Here is a 21,204-nt window from a genome sequence, read left to right on the forward strand (position 1 = left end):
CCCCCAAGAGAAGCTACAGGTGGCTCACAAGGTAGGAGAGCAGCACGGGGAAGCAGCATTGCACTGAAGTGTATGAGACACCAGCTTGCAATTTCAGGGAGCAAGAGCCAGCTCTGAGCTTCACTTTCAATGCATGAGACCAGAAAAGTAGTAAGGAGGTGCTCTGAGCATAGGAATTAATAGATGCCAGAACATAGCCTTAGAGCTTGTGCAGAGAGGGTCCAGGGGTGTCCCAAAATCTGATGCCATTAGAGGTTGGGGGGGAGGGGTTGGGGGGAAATAAATCAGCAAAACCTGTAGCAAGATTACAATATAGATAAGTTCCTCAAGAGTCCCAGATAATCAGGATCCTGGCCCTGTCCTCTTTGCTCAGACAAAACTAGTGAAGAGAGGAATTTCCTCTGCAACAGAGCATGCTGGAAGCATGCCCAGGCCCACCACGGCTCCATCCCAGTAGTTCAGCACAGAGCCCCTGGTGCTACTCACAATCAAGGGAGTGAATTCTATAGTCCCCTGCTTCCCCCCGCCCCACTGGCAGCCAAATTCCTCCACTGGCATTACTCAAATCCAGCTCAACCCCCTTGCCCCCCACTCCTTAGCTCTATGCAATATTTTATTGAGCTATTGTTTCTCTAAGACAGTACAGAAAACATCACATATTGTCCTCCAGTCTCAAGCCACAAAGGAAAATATTCCTGCTCTCTCAGATGAGTTTTGCAAGCACACAGCACATGCTCATGCCCCATTGATGGTAGCACCCTCTCATGATGCTCGGCACACCAGCTCATAACTGAGTGCAGCCTATTTCCCCAGCAGATGTTACCCTGGGTATTGACCCAACAGTGGGGTCCCCCCTCAGCCAGCTGACAGTCAGCTTCTCCAGCATCCAAGGTGCAAAACAATGCACCCAACATCATCCACCAATTGTCCCATTGCAGTTTACAGGCAGCAGGGCCATGTAACTGGGATTTAGACACGTATATCCCACAGCATCGGGCTCTGACAGGATCCTCCATCGACTGGAGGAGCCGGCGTGTGCATCCAAAGCAATTACAGAAGCATGCCTCATCGAGGCAGTTCACTGGTGTAGCAACATTTTATTTCTCCCACCTGACAAAATAAAAAGCGGGAGAGAATTATTTGTCAGCTCAATCCCTGTGTTAATCTAGTTGCGAATATAATGTGATTTCCCTCCTGCCCCACTAGTAGGTATTGCAACACCTTACATATGGATCATTTTAATCTAATATAATCTGGTTGGCTAGAAAGAAGGTTTCCCTCCACCACAGCTGCTTGTGATTAATGCTAAATATACATGCCAAGCTTCAATCAGCAAGAGTGTGCATCTTAGCTAGGCTGTATTGGGTAAATCAACAGTAAACCCTATAAAATGCAGAAGATGCTGCAAAGCTTTGCATGCTTAAGTCATATCCAGCTTTTTCCAAATGCTTCCTCTATTTCCCATTTTTTAATGTATCATGATCTATTACTTCTTTTCTTTAAGCAAAATTAATTGTAAAGCTGCTGATTACAGGAGATGAGAAGTGTCACCTCACCTCTAGAAATAACAAACCGTGGGCAAAATGCTCATTAACTGTTTTGTCCTCTTCATTTTACATCCACGTACTGCAAACTTCAGCAAGAAGAAAAGCTCTTCTGTTGAAACCAAGAGCAAGCACATGTGATAATAAAAACCACAAAGCCAATAAATGATAGCTTTTTTTATCATTATTAAATACAAACATGTATTCTTATTTTACTATAATTATCAAACTAGGATTAATATAATCTTGTATATTGCTTCCCTTCACGGTGAATTAAATTATGTAAAAGTCTCCCACTAGTATTCTTACCCAGCAAGAAACATTTTAATTGTAAATTTGCCTTTTGGAGTCTTTAAATTACACACAGACACACATTAAAAAAGGCCAGTACTATGGATACTGTGTATCCACTAATCTGTAAATAGACTCCCAGTCCAGGACTCATCTCTGAAATGCGGCATCAATTGCACAGGCTCCCATTTAGTTTTAGTTGAATAAAGCCACACTAGATACGCAAATAACATCAAACTTGCCGGATTAGAAAGGGGCACCTCGTACTCTAAATCATGATTGTCAATCATCGCCCAGGATTAAGGGATATAGTTTAAAAACCTAAAAGCAAGCACTTCCTTTTAACTTCTGCCTACTGTGCATTTTGGATTATCGCCCAGAAACAGTATTACTTGAACCAAGGCTGCCTCCCTTCTGCCACCTCAGAGAAGTGCAGCTTTACCATCTGCTAACCTCTGTTTGGGGGGTGGGGGGGGAGAAGAAAAAAAAAAGTCTCAGCAAAGCATACAATTTAGATTTGAGGTCTACTGCTGACTGTGATTATATTTATAACTTGCTTTTCACAGAAAAATGGGGGGTTATTTTTGGCTTAATAAGCGCTTGCTGAACACGGTCACCATTCTTACCACAAAGATGTAAGGCAGTTAAAAACCGGAGCAGCTACTCTATTCTTACGCAGAACTGGCAGCCTTCCTGCATCACACTGCCTTTCACATGGAGGCTCTTGAGAGAATGACTTGGAACATATTTAATTGTATTCCTAAAACCAGAGCAGCATCCCATGGATAACTTCACCTGTCCTGCACACAAGGCAGCCAACACTCAGCCTTCCTACTCTGTCCCCCACCTCTCCCTCCATTTCTTCTCCCTGGTTGAGCTACAAGACCCTTTGGCAAAGGTAGAGTTGCCACTTCAAAAGTCTCTCCTTTGCTGTCAGAAAAGGACATGGGAGAGGGACACTGGTCAATAAATATTAACATTGGATCTGTTCAGTGAGCTGAGCTCAGGATTGGGTCATAAACTGGGAACAATTTATGGGAATAGTTAACAGAACTGGCTGCTCTCTTTGGCCCTTAACTCATCACCTGATTTTGCAGGCAAACAAGTATGCAGTTTTCCTTATTTGATGTAAAATTCAGCTCATTCTTGGTCTTTTGGTTATTTCTGCTCAGCAACTGTCACACCAACTGATGCAGGTGCACGTGCAAGTTACATGGAGAGCTGGACACAAACAGCTGTGGGACTCAAGCATGCTAAACCCATGGAGAAGAGAAGGTACACAAGGAATCAGGCAGAGAGGGTAGCTGTCTACATGAACAACTACAACAACCTGTCCACTCTGAAGGCATTTTCATCTGTGGTTCTGGGTTTCCATTTCTCTGTCTGCTACCAGAGACAACCATATATATCCCATCATTCATGTCCATCCTCATGGGCTCAGCTAACGCTTGCAGAGCACTAAGGTATGCCACATTATGGCACAGACCCATCAAAGTTCTTCAGGCATGTAAAGCCTCTTCAAAACTATGTAGTTTAAACACCCTGATTCCTTTGTGGATCTGAATTTCTAAATTGGATGCTGCAGCGTTGAGTTTACCCAGCATTCCATTGCAGATACCTCCAATGTCCTTTACAGACAGAACAAGGGGTGATGGCTTTAAACTGGAAGAGGGGAGACTGAGATGAGATCTGATGAAGAAATTTTTTCCTATGAGAGTGGTGAGACACTGGCCCAGGTTGCCCAGAGAAGCTGTGGCTGCTCCTCCCTGGAAGTGTTGAAGGCCAGGTTGGATGAGGCTTTGAGCAACCTGGTCTAGTGGAAGGTGTCCCTGCTGATGACAGGAGGGTTGGATCAGGATGAGCTTTAAGGTCCCTTCCAACCCAAACCATTCTGTGATTCTATTATTATACACACATGTACATGTACATTTATAACATTTTAAAACATCTGGTGTGTAATATAGCCAAGTTATAAGGAAGAAAAGGACAAACTAGAAGAGAATAAAGCATCATCACTACCATCCTATCCTATAAAACCAGGATTAAATCGACTTCCACAGTTAATCAAAATATTTTTCAAAAATCAATATTTTTGGAATATCCTTATAATTAAGATGCTCACCAGAACGTGGGGACAAGGGTCATATCCTGAACTGGTGTAAACTGTCACAGCTGTACTGACTTCATCTACACTTTCACAAGCCATATGAGTCAACGATCTTGGCCCTAAAGTGCAGTTTGTGGCTGCATAGTGATTAAAGAAAATATACACTCGTTCTTTAAGCAAGAAGGGAAAAAAAACCACCCCTCAGCTAAGGCTAATCTTATCAGCATATAACCTTTTAATCAGATTATTGAAACAACATGTTAATTTATGAAAAGTTCAGCATTCTGTTAAATTGCAAACAACGTAGTGAATTGCAACCCAACAGGCTGCTTCATTGAATTCATGCAGCCACTCCTGGCAAAGGCATTCCAAATTTGAACTTAATTAATATTCCTACTCCTGGTTTCCATAGTTTCTTTTTAAACATGAGTACCAGCAGAAACTGGCAGTAACTTTACCCATATTCTCAATAATAACCCCCCTCTGGCTGTCAATATGTATGAAAGGAAAAATTTTTTGCATACCCCAAACAGCCTGTCATTTTCCTGTCTTTTGTCAAAAATATGTTGCCAACTTTTTTTTTCCTCTCTCTTTTTTGCTTACACAGCTTAAGATGCTTAACTGTTTCTCTGCTTGGGTTATGAGCGAGGCACCTTCCCTCCTTTGTGTATTGGAAAGAGGGATCCGTAGCCATGGTCCTCCAACCTCAGATGACAGCTACATTGCAAAAAACAGATTTCAGATGTATGGAGGGGGTAAAAAAAGAAAAAGCTTTCCTTGGAGAAATGGGTTAAGTGGCTAAAATGCTTGGGGAAGTGCTTTATATTTTCCTTCCTTGCCTAGGAACTTCAAAAATGGCTAGTGTCCATCTTGGACCAAGAACTTACTACTCTAAGTACACTTTAAAGCTATTTTTCTATTCCTATATGAAAGGGAATTGCCCTTCATACAAGCAGTACCTGAGCCAGCCCAAATACCAGAAACATAGACTAAGAAAGTCCCACTCACTCACCATCTGGATAGAAAGCAGGAGAGAAGCGCAGCACTGGAACAACCTTGGGCAAGGAAAAGAGTAGAGACATTCCCATCAGTGCTCCATTCCGTCCTGGTTAGCCCAGTGAAACTATCCCACATTCCCATAGGAATCTTTCCAGAGGGCACAACTCCTACTCTCCAGCGTAACAACATTTCCCCTTCTACATGATGTGACCCCAAAACACTTCTTCCACTGTCACATGAGCCTGTTCACCAAACAAACCCCTCATTCAAAGAGTCCAACCCAGTATCCTTTGACTTTTGGGGAGTATTCTTTGTATTTTGTGCTGGGACAAGAGAAAGAGAAATATAATTCAGGTACTGATAGAGCAGAGAGTCCTCATGAAGAAATTCAGGTAAACATCTGCATAACAAACCCACCCTGAGCTCTGTGTTGCTACAGGATGCTGTAATAAAGACTAAACCCTCAAGCCTGGGAACGAGTTACTTCAGATTTATGCTTTTGGACTGCTGCACGGGAATAGCCCTGCATCACCTGCCATGTGGAGATCAGCAGCTCTATTTATCTGGCCAAGAAAACCCCAATTATTTCAACCAGTGTCTGACTGAACCTCACTTGAAAGCAGAGTTGACTGGCTGAGCTTTAAACCAGGTGAGATGGAGGCAATGCTAGCTGGCAGGTGGAAAATCTGGTAAGAACTGGAGATGGGTTGTTACCTGAGGATTTGTGATTTATTCCAGTTGATAATCTGACAGCCCTATAGACTGTGCTTTTTCTAGAAGACCACTTAATGGCAACAGTTACAGCACTTTCCAGCAGTTACCTGCTAAAGGACTAGTTGTTCGCTTAACATACAGATGTTGCGATGCTTTGCATGTCACCTCCATGACAGATTGCACAATTTCCTATGTTTAGAGGCTATATCTAAAGCTTTTTCCTAAAGAGAAACCAGCACTTAAACTCAGGGTCTCACCACGGATATATTCAAACTGATTCTTCTCTCTGAATTTCAAGGGATGGGGTTTTTTTTAGCCCATTATTCCATTTGAACCAAATGTGGCAGAGGCAGAGAAGATTAAAAAAAAAGTAATAAAAATATGCTCCAATAAGTTTTGTGCAAAACATTCAATGCAAAGTTTAGAAATGCTAATTAGTGCCTCACTAAAGCAAAGGCTACAGCTCAGCAGTAGTTTGCCATTTATCCCATTTGCTGACCAGTGAAAATGTGTGAACTGGTGTCCAGTTAGCGCACATGTTAATGTATGAGATGTGAGATGTTAATGTGCATCCCACAAGGATCCATGGTGCAGACAGACACTCACCCACCCAGAATTTGGGGGACACAGCATAGCACAGAAGGTATTCCAAAGCGATTTAAGGGAGTCTTGGGAGTCATCAGCGGGAGGAACCTGTTGGACATCATTCCCTAGGAAACCAGACTTGGTTTACTCCACTGTTCAAGGAGCAACCCTTACACAGAAAAGCAATTAACACCCCCTTGCTAAAACAGGACTTGGGTACACACAATCAGCAAATCAGCCTTCTGCACCTTCTTTCCAGTGCTGTTATAACTCATTGTTCTTTACGGTCTGAATCCAATGTTGACCATGCTTTAAAAATAGGGAGGTGGGCCAGATGACTTTGAGATCCTTTTCAATCTGAATTCTCCTGTGTCTGTCATATGCCTAGAAATATAAGCAGTAGCACATCAACTTGCCATGCAGCCAAGTACAGCCATAGTTCAGTTGTCTAACTGCAAAATCCAAGTCAATAAAGATTAAGCTCACATATGAAGGAATGGCGCAGCAAACTCTCAACAGGTACAGGAGACATATAGTGATACCATGAACCAACTAATGAAACATTAAACACAACAAGGCAACTTTGGGCTGGACAGGACCCATATTTCATTCCATCAAGGCTGATGTCAACCACAATTTCCAGGATTTTGCAGAATAATAAGCCTGCCTTCAGGGTACTACAGTGCAAAAAGGTGATCTTTCATCCTGTCATACCAAATTCTTCTGTTTCATGGAGTTGAATCAACTAGGCTCTGTTAGCAGTTGCCTCCTGTGTTGCCAGACGGGGAAGCTCAAAGCCACCTGTGAATCAGGAGGGTACAAGATGACAAGCAACTGCTTGACTGATAAAGATCCTGTTCTTGGAATAGTTCCTGTCTATCCTGCCAAATATGCCTTGGCTGAAGAGTGTGTGGTGGCTTGGGAGGAGGGATGAAGAGAGGGGAGGGAGTGCTGAGGATCAAAACTGCCTCCAGGTAAGGCAGGCCCAAGGCAGAGTTGAAAGAGAATGGCAGGTCAGATGGAAGCACCCTAGGAGAGTCTGGGCATCTGAGAGGATGTCCAGCCAAACCCAGGATTTTCTTCACAAGGAGATAAATAATTTCTCTTTGATGTTGGTGGTAGCCTTCAGCTTTAAGGGACACTCAAAGTCCTAACCTGAGGGAATTGTTTAAAAAAAAAAAAAAAATATTGATCAGGAAGCTCAAGTGGTCCCCTGATGGGACAAATAGATATTTTATGATTCACAGTTCATAACACACAGAATGGCAAATATGATGGCTAGAAATACTGGGGGGAAAAAAAAAATCCCAAATTCTTTGGCTCCCCTGGGAAGGACAGCAGACATTATTTCTGTTAAGACCTGACAAGCATTGGTTAGAAGATGGAACATAAGAGGGTGAAAGTAGTGAGGATGTATGAAGGCAGCTCATGAACTGCCCTGCAGGAAGCAGACAGACATGAGGTGCACCTCAACAGACTGCCAGAGTAGCTCTAAAATATCAGAAAGCCTGAGAAGTCACTCAGACCAGGACCAGTGCTACAGAACTCCACCTATGAAGGAAAGATCACTGTGTTCAGTGTGGAAGAAGAGATCCAGAAAATAAACTTTTGAGGACAAGGGAAGAAAGTCCATTTCTTCAAGAAGCCAGTGTTGGAACAGATGGATGGCATCTGTAGATTGTTTAACTTGTATCGTACCTCATTGTGCTGTCTTAGACAAATGCACAATCATCAGTCGACCAAACGGTCAGACAGCAGCTGTCACTCATGCAGGCAGAGCTGGGATCCAAGGGGGAGCAAAATGAGAGGGTCTGTTCTTCTCTGCCAAGGACCAGCAGGTGTGGCAGGAGAGAGATGCCAAGCAGAAGGGAACCAAGCTAGAAGAAAACTCATTTTGTTTGAAGTTAGCCAGTGTCAGATTAAAAAAATCAAAGACTTGTTTAGAGTAAAGCAAAGAGAAATAAAGGAAGCATTTTTCAGATTTCAGTCCAAGCCTTTTGTCCAGTTTAACCTCTTTTCTCTTGTTCCTCCATTTGCTTGTTTTCTTCATCAGTCATAACAGAATGGCTCCTCCAGAAGAGACTCATCCCTTGGCTTTCAGATCACCAAAGAGACCAAGATCAAAGCAATTTAGGAAGCACAGTTTTCATGTCTGCTTTACCATGTACTCCAACGTGCTTCTTTATACAGCACTGTCACTGGAGATAAATCCATAGGCAATGTTGTGCCATAGCAGCCAGAGCTACTGTGCAGCCTTCATAAAGACAACTACTAAACACTAAAAGGCAGTATTTGCCTGCTATTAAATTTTTCTGTTCTCTAGTCTACCACCAGACTTCCAAATGAAACAAAAGCAGCTCTAGATTCTTTTACTTGCCAGGGAAAATGAAATCCAACGAGCCAAGCAAGCTGAAAGGGCTGAATTCATTACAGACAGTCTTCAGGGGTCATAATAACAAGTATCATTGGGCTTTCTTGGCCTCTACAAGTAGGCCTCTTACCCTTTAGGCATCTCATTTTAGCTGGTCTAAACAAGTTGCTTGTGCCCCTTTATAACTGATGAAGCAGCTGAGACACTTATAGGAAGCAAATCATCTGTCCTACTTTAGTTATATGCCAGGATGAATCAGGCTTTGGAATAGCTCCCTTCTCTCTTAGTCCATGATACAGGGAGCCTACACAACAAGCACACTAGACATTTAAATCCCCAGAGTGGGAATTCAGTGATATCATGATGTTACCAGGCTTTGAGAACTGCTCCACCTTTGCCTCGTTTGGCTGTAGTCATGTCTTGCATCCTAGTGCAGAGTAGCTATCTTGTCTTCTACAGTCTTGTTTCATCACAGAGTTGGCTCCATCCGATTTTCCCCTTGGAATCCACATAGTTTTACATTCAAAATTAACATTCCACTAAATTAAAACAAACAAAAAAAAAAATTAAAAAGTTATGTCACTGTCCCCTAGCTTCCTCAGCACATCTAGTTCTGTCTATGGCTATTTTCTACAGAGCAAGTTCTGCTCAAGAAGGAAAGCCATTTCTTGTCTTTTATGGCATGAATCAATTTGCTGGCACTTAAAATGAAAGTACTCTTCAGTTCAAAGACCTAGACAAGTGTAAGAGTGTATCTGACAGCACACCATACAACTCAATTTTTTAAACCAAGTTGACAATGTCTTACAAGTTTCTGAGAGTAAAGGGAAGACACCTCCTGAGCCTGAGGAGGACCTTATTCAGCCCTGGAAATAAAAGAACCAAGATGAACTCTCTCTCTTAGCTGATATTGCTGTTGATTTCTGCCCTTGCAACATGACTGAACAGTTGAGCACTAAGCACTCCCGTTGAATCATTATTTTCTGCCTTCTCTTTTCAAGCTAGGCCCCTAACGTTTCTAAATGTACCATTTTTACATGAAACAAAACAGAAAACTGCCCACCTTCCTGATCATTACCTCATACGGTGGGTCTGAATTGAAAACACCAACATGGAGAGAATTAAGAGTTGCACAAAGAATAGCTTGGGTTTGCTCAATGTGTGCGGTGTCTTAAATAGGAAACAAACTACGTTTTGGATCATATCGCTGCCGCACGAGGCATTCTCCCTGTGGTGGTCTGATCTGAGGGTACATTCTGGAATAATTTCCTAGAGGGAAACTGACAGCTCTGTCACACCCTTCCCCTCCTCCCTACGCACAACTGGCAGTATTATTGTTACAGGATCATTATTTATCAAGACCAAATAAAGTAATTTCCTTTAAAGCAAAGTGCCTTTGTAGTATGAAGACTTCAGAGTGATCTTTGCCCATCTTTGTAGGGGCTACCACTACCTACCACCTGGGACATATGCCTTTTTGTCCCCTCAAAGTCCCTTTAACCTACTTTTTAATTTTCAGAAAAGAGGCATTCTTTGTTGCTAACAAAAGCACCACCTTAGCACCTCATTCGGCAACAAATTACGTGCTAGCAGCTAAATACGCTCCACCGTCTGCTCTGAGTTATACACCAGTCATGGTAGGTTTTAATTTGATTAGCGATTGGGCTAAAAGCAGCTAAATAAAAATTATAATGCCCAAGAGCCACTTAGACTTGTTCAGACACTTTAAATACCAAATCCCTTCAGCAATATAACATTATCTTTATAGACAAAACTGAGTTTGAAAGTACAAATCTAATTGATCTCAAGTGCATTGGAATTACTATATTTAGGCATTGGATTATGTACTACTGAAAGCCTCATGCTATGTAAGCAACAAAACTAATTGTGGAAAGACAAAGGTATGTGTCTAACGTGCTTATGGACTTTTAAAAATTCATATTTTCATTGAAGCTGGCAAAGTTACAGCTGCTCACACCAGCAGTGAATTTGGCACAGCGCCCTGTACGTTGAGCGAACATTAACCGGCTATTTCTGGTCTCTTTCAGAAGACCTGGACTTAAAGCCCTGCCTCAAAATTAGTATTTAAGACTCTGGCTGTTGCAGGAAGAAAAAAGTAAATTAAAAACCAGTAAGTTGATTCTCAACAGCTAAGAAAGACTTTCTTGTCTTTAGTCTCAACTGGGCACTCAGTTCATGTGTTCATTTATAGAAGATGCTCAGACACCACAGGAGGACACCATTACACTTTTAAAGGAATGTTTCAAATGTATTATACTATTTCAGAATAAACAAGTTACCTAGACAAGAGGAAGGAGCAATCCATTCCCACAGCCACTTCTGAAATTAATACATATCAGCATGTACCAAAAAAAAAAGACACAAAAAGGAAGAGATTCATTGTTCCAGCTGAACTTGTGTCTCGCTGGACAGGGAACTCACTTTAAAGTCTTCAGATGGATGCATGGTTTCTGCCTGCTTTGAACTCCGTGGGTTAGGCAGCTCAGTTGGTGGCCTGCAGACAGATATCCTTGGGATGGAAAAACAACAAAATCCATTTTTTCCCTAATACGATCCCATGTCTGAATCTCGGAACAAAGCAACTGTCAAGAAACACTTGCTGTCAAGAAGCACTTGCAGACAACATGATTCAAGATATCCCTCTCAAATTTAGTGGCTTACCCCATGTTGCACTTTCTGCTTAAGATGGGATTTTCCAGTGATAATAAGGACCAGAGAGAAGTCTCTCTTCTTGCTCCTCCTTTATAAAAGCGGATACATTCTCTAGTTAAACAGACTAATTTTACCCTCACAGGCTTCCAGAAAAATGCACGAAGAGGGAAGAGCAACAGCCAACACAGCAGAAGACAAGACAGGTTAAATAAATAAATAAAGACAACAGTGATTTTCAATTCATTCAGGAAAATCTGCAGAGGGAATCCACATATGAAGCACCTAAACTGAGGTTGTATCCCAGTATTAAAATAAGGAGTTGGGCTGGGTCTTGGAGGTCTCATTTCAAGCTGTTTCTTAACAGGCTAGAGAGAGCAGGGGTGAAAGCAATTCAGATCAGAAATGCCACAGAAGAGCAAACAACTTTCTAGGTTGAAGGGTCTTGTTATTTTTTTTTTTTTTTTTTAAGTGAGAAATTTAAAAACACACAGTCTGGGAAACAAAGTTAAGTTAAATCAAGCCCAGCTTTGCACATTTAAACAATTCACTCTGCTGTCTGTAGAACACAGCAATACAAATATTGCTATCTCTGTTAAAATGAATTATTGACAATTTTAATACATGTTGCACAGTACATATTAATATAGAAAAATACATGTTATCAGCAGTGCAATGTTGACCATGTACTAATCCATTCCACCTGCTCAAATATTAGTGCAAATAATTATATATTTGTAATGCATCATTGCTGTCTAGTTTGAATCTCTGCCTCCAGAATAAATGTCTCTTCTCTGAAGTTGTTTGCTAGTATGAGTAAAATGTTATATATTCATACTCAAATTGACTTTGGGTGGATAAGTAAAATGAGGAACCTTCAAAAATCCACTTGTTAAAGACTTAGCAAGTAATTTTAACGAATTGTTTACAGTAAAATGAATGTTATAAAAATGTTTCAAACACAAGTTCACGTTAGTTGGCTTCTCCACAACACTCAAATACCACATGTCAAAACAGCATAGAGTTGAAAATGACCATCTTCAACTGGCAGCATCAACTGAGATGAACTTTCTTTCAGCAGGTATTGCTTACCCAGCTACCATGCAGTTCATCTACCTATGAATCTATTTTAGGGGCATCTTCCCTCCAGTCTCACCATTCTTTTCAAGCAAAGAGGTGGCCTTGATGAGGCCAGGAACTTGGTAGAACAACAGCTCCTCTCCCCAGAGAACTGATCATCAAAATGGGAAAAGCAAATGTGCAACCAAGACACTATGAGGGCTCGTTTGTGCCAGGATATATCCTTGGCTAGAAAAGAAGTTGAGATAGGGCTGACAAGGGCACCCCTGAGAATAGATGAGATGAGGTTAAGGTGAATAAATTTCAAGGGTATACTGCGGTGCAAACAGTCAGTCACTAAAGAGGTAGGGAGCAGAAACAGCCCCAAAAACTTATAGATCCTCACTGTGCACAGAAAGGGGAAGAATGAAAAGGGTCGACATCTCTTATTCCATTCTCTCCTCTATCCTTTGTAAATCCAGGTTTGAGAACAACAAAACACAGTGTGAGGAAGCTTTCAGCAACAGCCACCGCTGCTGTGATGCCTGTCTCCCAAAACAGCATTTGTTTCTCCATTCTCTGGTTCCAGCAGCCTAATGGATAATTTTGGGTTTCAGTGAAAGAAGAGAGAGAAGCTTTAACATTTCAAGAAGAAAAAATTTGAAAGCATTAACTTTCATATAACACTGTATATTGAAAGAGGAACTGAACAAGGTCTCCTAGAAGCCACGTTGCAAAGTTAAAGGTTTCTCTTTCTCTGGTAGTAACAGAGGAGAAGGGATAGTGGAATCCTGAGATCTGGAAAGGAAAACAAGGTATAGGGAGGTAAAGCTAATAGAATAAAAGTAGAAACTAAGGCTTCCACATACACTAAGGGCTGTGTTGACATAGAGTAAGCAGTGCCCCATACAAGAGAAAAGATGACAGGCAAACACAGCTGCTTCCCCACTCTAAGATAAGCAGAAGACATGGTGTAGAAATTCCCTATCACCAAAAGAAATGAGGATGAAGGAAAAAAAGAGACACACAAAGCAGTGAACACAACCACACAGATCTGGCTCCCTCCCCTTCTTAAAACAGGTGTAGAAATGCTGGGAAAGAAAAAACAATGTCCAGAGAGAAAACGTTCCAATGTGTGCAGCAAAACAGAAATTTATCTCCACTTATAACTAGCACAGAGGTAGTGGTGGATAATGCCTTGAAGCCAATATCCAGCAGAACATGAGGACAGGTAAGGTGCTCCTGCCTTTCAGTTGTCCTCTAGAAGAGCAGCTTTTGGTGCTGATGGCTTTTCCTCCCTACTGCTCCTGGGACAAGAAGTGCAAAGGAGAAGAGCTGCCACCTGCATCTAAAATCAGACAAGCAATTACTTAGATAACTGCTCCCTTCGTAGAGGAAAAACCATCACCTCAGCCTGGTTTACCTATCCCTGACTCAAGTGCTCATCCCTCAACTCATCCCTCGAGTGTATCACTCAACTCAAGTACTAATCCAAATTAAGATAGTTATTACAATGAACACTTAATCCAAAGAGCACCCCTCTGTTTTGGACTTTGTCATGACATCTAAAACCGAGTACATTAGGTTTACTGTCATACACATATTCGATTGAGAATCCTGGAACTATAGGCTTCTGAACTGGCCAACATGTTCTCAGCTCATGATGGAACCCAACGGGCCTTACTCTCTTCAGGGCACTTTGTAAGATGCAGCATTTTTGCCACATACTTGCAACATTTCCTACAGAAATGGGGCAATCGATTCAGACAACACTCAAGAACACACCCCAGCACCAGCTATACGGCAGAGGATTGCTCCTTAAGCAACCAAAATTGTGAGTTACCTGTGGAAGTTCAACACTGAAGCAACCAGTGATTTAAATGATTGTGAAAGTTAACAGGAAAAAAATAAAAATAAAATAAAAAAAACCCCAACCAAACTCACCAAAACCCAGGTTCTCTTATCAAGTCTGAGATAAATTGACCTGCCATCTGTCAATACCATGCTGTTCTCAAATCAATCAGTCACTTACCATTATGCAGATCACTGTAGTCTTCAAAGAAAAGAAAAAAATAAGCTCAGCTCTGGCAAATTCTCCTTCCCTCCAACCAAACTGCATTCTGCTGAAGCATTTCTGCTCCTCAGAGTGGAAATAAGCAGTGCTCACATTCACAGCATCATACTTATCCAGATGCACACTCGTGTATGGATAGCCTCTTCCTCTTGAATCCAACAGCTTCACGATGAGCAGCTCCACAGCAAAGTACTTTAGCCAGTCCTCCTCCTCTAGAAACTTCATTTCAGGGTAGGATGGAGCTGTGGAGATTTTAATTCCAGTCCTGCTTATTCTCCTAGGCTGATGTGTATGTCAGGTTTCTATTAATCACATTTTAATGTCCTTCCATGTGCCATGCTACTTCTGTTAGTTCATGTCTTCTTTACTTCTTACCCTCTGTTTCTAAATATCTAGATCTTATTTTTCCAAGCACTTCCATTTCCCAATTTTTTTTTTTTTAATATATTTTTATTTGCATTAAAAAGCATTCTTAGAGAACACCAAATCCTTTCTGCCCTCTGTGCAAACGCAAACAGGATACAATACCAAATCATGTTAATAAATTATAGGACTTGTAAAAAAAACACAGCTTATTTTCCAGCCTACTGCAAAGCCATTTTCACCAGTTGTAGACAACATAATTACACACACACACACCCATCCTCTCAGGCATTCATTTGGCTGCCAGCCTGTTAACTGCCTACCTTCTAGGAGTGAACATTAGAAAGGCAATACTTTAACTCATTACATGAGCACTAAAAGGTATATTTGGATTTTGGGTAGTACTTTATTGTATTCAGAAGCCATCAGAAATATTTTCCCAAATCATATGCTATAAGAGCTCTAAACGTAAAAGTGTGTGGAAAATTATAGTTTCCCAGCCCATCCCAATCCAACTTGTATTGTAAAGTAAACTTACTGACAACATAGTCTTCTCTAGAAATAGAAACTCTCTCAGTCTGTGCATGGGGAGGTTTTTTAAAGGAAGGGGAAAGGGAAAGCTCACACCAGTGATAAATTTGGTCAGTAAAATTACTTTTATTTTTTTTTCTATTTTTTTTTTTTTTAAATAGAAGGCCTTATACAATTGAGTATAAAGATATTTGAAGAACATGGAAATGAAATGAAAAAAAAGTGTCTGGAGGGAATTCTTTTTATTGAGGAAGAGTTTACATATCTAAGTTTAAGTATTCACCTACTTTTTGCTGCCTTCTTTTAACAGGCATAATGAAAATATTGCACTGAGCATATGCATGGAAAACACAGCTGACAAAGCCAGAAATATGGTAAATACATTTCATACAACCTTAAAATAATTCAAACAATCATACAAATTCTGTAGCACTTCCGTGATCTGAAGTCTTAAGATGACGTTCACTGTTCTGAAGCATTTATAAATTGACACTTTTATTTGTAGAAAGATTTTGTATTGGTTCATAAAACCACAGCCTTAAAGTTGTTGGCTTTCAGTTACAGAGGTAACAGAGAGGTATCATCTGAATTCACATCAGAGCTCTTGGGGAAAAAAAAAAAAAATTAAAAAAAATGGCAGCAGTACAAGCATGAGCCTCCTCCAGTGTCCAAAACTCTTTGTGGCTTTGCCATGGCTAAGGAATAGAGCTACACCACTCAAAGCAGCCAGTTTCCTCAAATACTTTGAGCCTGGCATTCGTTCTCTTCTCTACTGATATAATGCTCTGCTAAATACAAAATGAAACAGAAGAACCTCAACATAACCAAGAGAAGTTCCACACAAGTCTGTCAATATTGACTACACCTGGGAATTCATTAACAAAAGAGGAAAATAATTTTATTTGACTGACCCATAAATTTATAGAAATGCTGCTTTGAAGATGGGAGAGAAAGAAGTTTCTGTAACGTATGCTGAGCCCACAGTAGAAATAAAATGTTACAGATGGTTTGTTCAGGGATGATTCAAGTCAGACTGAAGACACAAACCACAGCAGTTTCAACCTGTTTTCCACAAGAGTTCACTCTGAACAAAGGTCTATTTACAACAATTTTCAGCTGCTTGTGGAAAAGCTGCCCTAGATGTTTCAAGCATCACTGTTGCTCCAGTTCACTATATGCACACTATGGGTCCATCTCAGAAACACCTTGGAGCACAATGGACACGAAAGTAGCCTGTCTCCAGTATTAAAATTACGGTCAGTGGAAGAGAAGCTTTCACACACTTCAACATTTCATATTGCTCAGGCACTGAGGATCAATTATCCTCAGCACAGGAATGTTCAACTCCAGGTTTCTGCTAGAGCCACTGTCCATTCCTGCCATATATGAATGATTGGGTTATAGTCTGTCCTTCTGCTTTGTTATAATCTGAATTTATTTACATACAAAACAAGAGACAGGAGAAAATTCTCTTATATTAACCCAACAATGGGCACCTTCACCTTGTAATAAGAATGCCTCAGATAAGGCAGCTGCATTTACCTTAAGAGCATATATAAAATTCAGTGTGTCAGTATCAAAGAGACAAGAATGTCAGATCATAAAATGCCAATAAATTCTAGTGGGCCTTCAACTATTAGGTGCAAAAAAAAAAAAAAAAACCAAAGCCAAAGAACCAGAAAAACCTCCCAAACTTTTCACCACTTTAGTTCGGTTTAGAATGCTACACAATGAAAAAAATTATATCTTTCTGGGACAGTGTTGCTGTTATTCCTACATCTCAAAGAAATTCCAAGCTAATTAATTAGAGCAAGAAATTACATTGAGCAGGATAACGTTTTAAATGAAAGAAATGACTTGGAAACACCAATCAAAGATAATTTGATTATGATTAGCTGTGCTGAAGTCTAAGTCATTAAAATTGATGAAGAATGTTTTTACACTGGTCTATTCTATGTAATCCATTACCTACGCTATGCTCTGTAGTTCAAGTCTAAGAAATGGTATCTGATAATTCAATATTGAAGACTAAAGCACCACTTGCTTTCCTACACCAACATGTTTCCAATAAAGAAAAAAAAAAATCAGTAGCAAGAAGATTTGCAGTATTCTTCACCAGGAGAACTTTAGCTTACATGAAATATCATTCAGATTTTTACCTGCTCACCTTCTACATAGTCATGTTTAAATATGGCTGCTGCTTTATTCGGAACAGTCATTATCCCACAAAAGTTACAACCATGATTCAGTTAAGAAATCTTTCCCTGTGCTTTCTAACAACTGAGGCCCACCCAAAGGTACAACATTTCTTTCCGTGCTCTCAGCTGAAGTGACGAGCAAGACGAGCAGACCTATAATCAACACGCAACTGAACAAAGGAGTGAAGGATGTTCTTGTCCAGATTAGCAAGTTGTTCTCCTGAGCAAACTTGCTTTAAATTATCCGGGGCTACAACCAGAAGATTGCAAAGTGCATGCAAGGTATCAAACAGCTGTAACACCAGTGCAATCTGCAGTTATGAGAAAAAGAAAAAACAGAGAAAAACAAATATTAAAGAGTTAATGTTAAAGAGTTAATGTTGCTTGAACTCTTATGACACAATGTCCACTTAGATTCTCAAAATGCTTCCTCCCTACAGGGGTTTATATACATAATTCTCTCCTGATGTGGACACATGCACATATACATCTGTAGGGACACATGCACACACATGCAAAGTTATACATAGAACACATAACAATGCAAACTCAATATTCTTCAATAAACACACACAGCCTGCAAGCAATAAAATTGTATCAGGAAAGTGCTCAAGGACATTATAAAGAACTGCTGGCATAGCAACAGAAAACATAACATCAGTATATGAAGAAAAACTGATGTTCAAATAGAAACAAACAATTCTTATGAAGAAAAAACATCTGATTAAAAATAGAGACCTGCTACTAATTTCAACACATTACAACCAGTACATTATCAACCAGTACATGCTTACCTTGAAGTCTTTGGCACACTTCCTATATTCAGCCACATCACAAATAGCCAACATGCCTCCCATGCAGCTGTAGGAATATTGCTGTAGGTGTTCATAGATAAGTCGATGAAAACGAACTCCAAACTCCATCAAAACTGTGTCCACATTCTTACCATCCATAGAATTTCTAACTTTTTCTACCTGCTTTCTAACATAGCTGCAGACTTTAACACAAGCCTAAATAAAAAAAAAGAAGAAAATAATTAGGTAACTTAATTTCTAGAAATCTGTTCTTTTCCAAGTGGCTTCCACACCATAAGCTGAACATCAGTCACTACATCTTTAAACTTCCCACAACAGGCCATTGAAATTAGTCTTTTTCCAATTAATAATTTTCCAACATTTTTTTATTTGCCACATAAAAATACAAAAATGTGAGTAGAAAGATGGATGCAAGACAATATTCTATTAAGTTATAGTTCATATCAGTTCAGAAAAGAACAGTTCTATTTGGCCTTTTAATTCAAACAATGACCTACCAAGGAGAGTGTGTGTGTCAGGGGGGAAGTGATTAAAAACCTCGTCAGCTGCAATTAGAAACCCAAATTAACAGCCATGCAGGAATCTTCACCCTCCCCACTTAGCACCAGACTCTACTTCCTACTGCTCTATTTCTCCCATGCCCACCTGGCTGCAGGCATTCAGGAAATGCTCTCACCTCTTCCCATTGACTCTAGTTTGTTCTCTACTCCTCCCTGTGTTGTTCCCTGACAAGAGCCTAACGTAACCCAGCAGTACAGCTTCTGAGCAGCCCACAGGCTGGGATTCAGACAGCTTTGGTGGTAGAGACAACATTCTGCAGCACAGAATGTTCATGCCATACCTGTGATGCTTTGTCATGCTCCTGCCACTCTAAGGGGGAAAAAGCACCCAGCAGCTAGAGAGTACCTGATAATTGATTTTCTGAAACTGATAGCTTAAAGCTAATTATCAGCTAAAAACCTTGTTCCAAATCTAGGTCCCTTGGGAGGGGAAAGAATGTGACAGTTCATCCAGCACCTACTGGTTTATGTCTGACACTAGATGCAAAACTGCTAATGTTCCTTTTCAGCATGAGAAAACAGTCCACAATAGAGTTTGGAGGTGCTTAGTGCGAAATGGAATAGCTAAGTACATTAATCAAATGCACAGGTGTCCTGGTTTTTGCTAGGATAGGGTTAATTTTCTTTATAGTAGCTAGAAAGTGCTGTGTTTTGGTTTCAGTGGGGATTGTTATGAGAACAATGTTGATAAGGTACAAGAATGTTTTGGTACATGGTGCTTTGGTAGTTTTCAAGTGTAGAGGACTGGGGGAGAAGTTAGCAAAACACAGAACTGACAGTTGGATATGCCAATAAGATATTCCATATCATATAGGGGCCTTCAAGAAAGCTGGGGAGGGACTTTTTACAAGGGCAGGGAGGGACAGAACAAGGGGTGACGGCTTTAAACTGAAAGAGGGGAGGTTTAGATTAGATATTAGGAAGAAATTCTTCACTGTGAGGGTGGTCAGACACTGGAACAGGTTGCCCAGAGAAGCTGTGGCTGCTCCTCCCTGGAAGTGTTCAAGGCTTTGAACTCAAAGCTGAGGCTTTAAGCAACCTGGTCTAGTGGAAGGTGTCCCTGCTGATGGCAAGGGGGTTGGAACTGGATGATCTCTAAGGTCCCTTCCCACCCAAACCATTCTGTGATTCTATGATATTATGTCATGTTCATTATATTAACCAGGGCTGACCAGAAAAAAGGAGGAGATTCTCTCAGGAATCACTCAAACTCACTTTTCCAGGATTACGATTTCATCTTGGGGTTCCTTTTCACTCCTCCAGGATCATTATTGGTAAGTGGTGAGCAATTTTACTCTGCATCACTCACATATATATAGTTGTTATAATTATTATTATTACTATTTTAATTTTATTTTACTCTAAGTATTAAATTGTTTTTATCTCAACCTACAAGTGTCCTCACCTTTATCCCTCCAATTCTCTCCCCTATTCCCTGGGAGGGGTTAGGGCTGCAAGTGGCCATGTCTTGTTTGGCTGCCAGCTCAGTTAAATTATCAAAACATGTTGTCTGATGCATTATTGGTAAAGAACATCTTGTACCTGATAACACTCATGAGCATTTGAGGTTTTACTGATGAGCTGGGACTTAATTTACTTACATTAGTATATTGAATCAAAACATTGTTTTCATCTTCTGGTTTAAAGTCTGTCTTCTTTTGCTCTGCAGCCAAGATGTGCTTCATCTGTCCAATCATACAATTCAGTGTCCTTTAAAGTTACAAATACAGATTGGGTTTGGAAAGGAACATTTTAAATTTCCTCAATTTTTATATTTATATATACTAACATGATTTTATACAAAAGTAAGCAGTATAAAACAATGAGGAAAAAAAAAAAAACAACACTACCTAACATTAATCTACAGAAGATACAATAAATATTTGCTTTTAGTGTAAGAAGCAAGCGATGATAGGACATGTCAAAGGAAATATTTTATTTAACAGACATGCACACACATGCACTCTTCTGAAGTTGCAATGCAATTCTCTAGAGAAGATAAGCTCAATTTTATGTAAGCAGTTAGAAAAAGGAGAATCAGACAAAAAAAAACCCCACCCCAACAACCTTAAAATACTCTTTCCTTCAAGTTCAGTGCCTCGGAGCACAGCACGCAGCATGCTGGCCAACTGGTTTTAAAGGGGACACACTAATTGTAAGGTAATCAATTCAAATGCAGCTCTTCAGAGAAACTGGATAGCATTCCTCTATGCAGAGGGAATCACAGAGTCAAAGGAAGCATTCCAAAGAGTTTAGTAAAATTAGATCACATTTCGTATTACTCAAAAGCAAGCATCAGAAAACACTTGGAAAATGGGGGGGG

General features: G+C 40.4%; 1 protein-coding gene across 1 annotated transcript in view; it reads right to left on the reverse strand.

The window, feature by feature from the left end:
• Positions 1-15,536: 15,536 nt before the first annotated feature.
• LOC104525564 (exocyst complex component 5-like) overlaps positions 15,537-21,204 on the reverse strand; it is a gene marked incomplete at its 5' end in the record, with an annotated part of 9,746 nt that continues 4,078 nt past the window's right edge. Inside the window, 3 exons of the mRNA XM_010168759.1 lie at positions 15,537-17,817; positions 18,301-18,516; positions 20,483-20,591. Of these exons, the coding sequence (XP_010167061.1) occupies positions 17,629-17,817; positions 18,301-18,516; positions 20,483-20,591 (514 nt within the window). The remainder of the gene's footprint in view (positions 17,818-18,300; positions 18,517-20,482; positions 20,592-21,204) is intronic.

This window comes from Antrostomus carolinensis, unplaced genomic scaffold, assembly GCF_000700745.2.
Source record: "Antrostomus carolinensis isolate BGI_N321 unplaced genomic scaffold, ASM70074v2 scaffold7270, whole genome shotgun sequence".
Taxonomy (NCBI): domain Eukaryota; kingdom Metazoa; phylum Chordata; class Aves; order Caprimulgiformes; family Caprimulgidae; genus Antrostomus; species Antrostomus carolinensis.